This window comes from Opisthorchis viverrini (assembly GCF_000715545.1).
Source record: "Opisthorchis viverrini unplaced genomic scaffold opera_v5_43, whole genome shotgun sequence".
Classification (NCBI taxonomy): Eukaryota; Metazoa; Platyhelminthes; class Trematoda; order Opisthorchiida; family Opisthorchiidae; genus Opisthorchis; species Opisthorchis viverrini.
Window position 1 is genome coordinate 454,535 of NW_008751699.1, and position 4,320 is coordinate 458,854.

The following is a 4,320-nucleotide window of genomic DNA, read 5'->3' on the forward strand; positions in this document are numbered from 1 at the left end:
GCATCGCTGTTGGCGAAGCGTTGAATGTGGAAACTTTCACAATATGATACTGATCAACCAACAGTATGACTGATGACGAACCGGTCTTCGTGAAGTACATGAATCAGCTCTGGACTGTTCAGACTTCACCAGTGCGGGGCATTTCTTCGATGGACTTCCCTCTGTATTCCGGGAAAGTAGCTAGCCCGTGACAAGTGTGCATTTCAGTTTTCAACCCTCTGATAGGATCGTGAGTTGAACTTTGTGGACCGTAGGTGTTAGCAGTAGGAATTCGGCACACGATGAGTTGCAACTAAAAAGCAGCCTTTCAGAAAGATTTAAGGAGAGCCAACAAATGACTTATGAGTCATACACTGCCTGAGGTAACCTCAGTATCACAATGTAACTATAGGCGCGTTACACAGCACTCCCAATAATGAGTTTGTATGCGGGCAGAAAAATTTGGAGTTAGCCAGATGATCAAACGACTAATCCAGCCGCACAGTCCGTGATGGGATAAACACATCTACCCAAGAAAAGTATGCGCACAGCTTTGGTCAAAAACATGAGGTTTGGGTCAACAATACTGATAGTAAGGCAGAGCCACATGAGATTCTGATACATCACTGTAATGAACTACAAGAACGACAAAACGTAACAAAATTACTCAGTTGAGAGTTCGCCTTGTCACTGGGGTCGATCTATGCTGAAACCGGGAACCATCAGTAGTGCGAATCTCACAAATTTTACAGAGTTTTGAACCCGTGGCCCTCATTTTGTGAAATTATGCTTCGTTTGAGCCAATTATAGACTGATGGTGGTGAAATTTGATTATTTTCGATGGAGATTTCATCCTGTTAGTGAATTCAATCTGTGCGGAAGAACCTAAAAGAACTGTACAGTTGTTTCTTATGGGGAATCATCAGCATTGCACATCTTGAGAAATTCATAGATTCGAACCCGCGACCTTCCGGCCAGCAGTTAACACTTAACCATCAAGGATAGACAGACTAACCGCAGATATCTGAATTCGCAGAATATCGGTGGTACTACCAATCGCTGTGCATAAAAAAATATCACGCGACAGTAAACTAATAGAGAAAACAGTGCAATGGGTTTATTTTTTTCAGGTGAATGAGTACCTGGACTCTTCGTAATCCAAAGATGTTCAACTATAGGTTGTATTAAACTAACAGATTAAACGAAGCAATGTACAACGAAAATATTTACTACATTCCTCTTCGATGACTGCAGAAAGACCAGATTCGGCAAGGATTGCCGATGAGATTCAACTACAGCAAAAGTATTCTTCATCGAAGGGCCACTTTGAATACCCTATTTGGGGATGAAAGCCCTGAGTACATAGATAATCTGCTGTACAAAAAATTACACTCCCTTGGTGTGGGAAACAACAGCATGAATATGACCCATACAGGGATGAAGTTATTCGGTGGGAGCATCCAAACAAACAACGTCCGCACAGGAATCCGCTGGTCTCCGTGATAACGAAGGATGACTCGCCTCAATGGCTTTAGGTGGCTCTAAACGCCCGAACTGGTGGAGGGGCCACAGACGAAAGAGTACACGATATTCCAGGTGAGATAGTGGAACTGGACCGTATGTGCGTGAGTCCAGAGAATGCACGCTGTTATCGCCCTCAAGCCAGATGTGATCAGCTGGAATCTGGAAGCCGAAATATGTAGATAAGAGAAAACTGTTCAGAATGGTAGCATAGGAGAACGCAAGCGCACAAGGCGGAAATGCATTGCAACAGTGATTATATTGAAGTTGATCCTCCGCATGAACGTGTGGTTATAAGAGATTGGGAAGAGTTCCGGGAAATGCTTGATGGGAGGAAAAGAAGCTAATAACCCTACCATCATATTTTGGGATATCAGCTGTCGGTTTGAGTGAGTGAAAACGAGGTCTCGGAATAGGGTACCTGGATGTACGACGTAGGCAGTTCTCGAAGGAGAGAAGACGAAGGTCGAACTTTTCATCCTCAACTCTCGCAAAAATTTAACCGTTTAGTGAAGAAATGGATCATATTCTCCGACCTGCGAAGTTCGATGCTCATCTTCACTGGTCGGACCGACGAAACGACGGGCTCATGGGTTCCGTACTTTCAAAGCTTATATGAACTCAATGAAATATGAAAGCCTGCGAATAAACTGGAGACCTTGTACGTCACACTGACCATACGGCGTACAACTTCACATACCGACTATGATTCTGCGATAACTTTGCTGGAAAACTTTATATTTGTCCAGAAAGCATGTATACACGCTATCTACAAACAAGGACCCGGTCAAGATGCTGACCAGTTCGTCAAGAAATCGAAACCACTTGTTAAAGATTGTGAATTCAAAGCAGTATCTGTTGTGGAACACAGACGAATTAGTCCGAGATGGCTTGATAACCGGGAAGCCGCCCGAGCTCTCAAACTTGCACAAAAACAGTCACAATCTTACCTACACGGACACACTGCTAATTGTTCTATGACTACATATTCGTCATCTCTTGAGGTCAAAACAACGGTTTCTGTCGTTACACAACAAATACGTTACTTTTGTGGGGAACCCCAAGCACTCTCCTAATAGGTTCCTAGTAAAGAAACAGTATGCAAAATTTGTGGCGAAAATAGGGCATTTGCAACGCGTATGTAGGTCAAAAACCTTGAAATATCAGATGGGTTCAGCTCATTATTATTCTGTGCCACTGCTCTCAACAGCCTATCTCAAACTACAACAGATGTTTTGGTCAACTGCGTTGATTTTCAAGCTCTTGTTGATACCTGCAGCTTCAAAGTTTCATTTCTTCATCAGTCCTACATGTTCACAACTGGAAAATATTTCCGCATCATTCTGTGATAGCAAAGACTTTGACGATACACTCATGTTCCACCAAAGGTTAATGCCCTGTGTCCATTCAGTACAAGGATGCTATATATGAACGGTTCAAGCTTTGTGTTTTACCGAACCTCTGTGCAGACGTTCCTCTTGGATATGACTTCTTGGGCTTATATGACAAAGTTGAAATTCCATTCAGTTGTCAATGGGGCACCCTGTGTGTGGCGCAACATCCCCCAAAATGGAATCCCCATCTTTATTAACTAATGTTGCTGCGAATTGTAAACCGATCGCTACAAAGTCCTGTCGTCATACACCGGAAGACGAACAATTCATGCTAACCGAAGTAGACCGAATACTCACCAATGGCAGAGGCGAAGCATCAAATTCTCCTTGGACAGCACAAGTGCTCACAACGCGCAGTAAAAACCACAAGAGACGTATAGTGATAGACTACAGGCATAACATCAATCGCTTCACCTATCTTGACGCTTATCCTTTACGGAGACTGGATCACATGAACGAAACCACCGCACGTTATACCATATACAGTGTATCGGAACCCCAGAGAGCATACCATCAGGTTCCAATAAACGAGTCAGATAAGCCGTTTACTGCATTCAAAGTTGGCGGGAACTTATACCGGTTTCGGCGCATTCCTTTCAGAGTGACAAACGGAGTTGCGTGTTTCCAACGAATGATAAACAATATCACTAAAGCCAAATAAGTGGAAGACACGTTCACCTACATTGATAACGCTGCTGTACGCCGTAAAACGAGAGTGGAACATGACCGTAATCTTAGATCTTTCCTCGACGTTGCTAAAACATACATTACTTTGGACGACATAAAAAGCAGTTTCACAAATGAAGAGACTACTTTTCTGGGTTACAAGGTCTCCAATGGTATTATGAAACCGTACCCAGAATGTATGCCTCCTAAAAGAAAACCTTCGATTCCACAAAACCAGAAACCTCATAAAACAGCCGTGCGTCTGTTTGCCTACTACTTACAGTGGATACCGGTATTTCCAGACGAAATTTATCCTATAGTTAAAAACGAAATACTTCCGCTTCCGGAGTGTTCGAACAGCATTTAAGGACTCTAAGCACGAATTGCAGAATGCAATGGTCGTTGCTGCCGACTACAGCATCCCTCTCTTCGTCGAATCTGATGGGTCCGACATCACTTTTGGTGCATCCCTGAGCCAGGGTAACTAGCTGATCGTTCTTTTCTTCAGGACCTTGATCGCAAGCCGGAGAAACCATTCTGCTGTCGAAGAAGAAGCATACGCAATCATTTAAGTGATTCGCAAGTGGAACCACTATCTCCACGAAAGGCATTTGAAACTGATTACGGATCAATGTTCGGTTGCTTTTATGTATGAGAACCAACAGAAGGGTAAGATAATGACAACATTGAGTAGTGGAAAATCGAAGTGGCGAGGCACAACTACGAAGTCATCTATAGACCAGGTACGGAAACCAGATCA

At 43.3% G+C, this 4,320-nt stretch overlaps 1 protein-coding gene across 1 annotated transcript in view; it reads right to left on the bottom strand.

The window, feature by feature from the left end:
• Window positions 1–1,098: 1,098 nt before the first annotated feature.
• T265_03139 (hypothetical protein) overlaps window positions 1,099–4,320 on the bottom strand; it is a gene marked incomplete at both ends in the record, with an annotated part of 6,772 nt that continues 3,550 nt past the window's right edge. Inside the window, one exon of the mRNA XM_009167552.1 lies at window positions 1,099–1,662. Coding sequence (XP_009165816.1) covers window positions 1,423–1,662 — 240 coding nt within the window. The remainder of the gene's footprint in view (window positions 1,663–4,320) is intronic.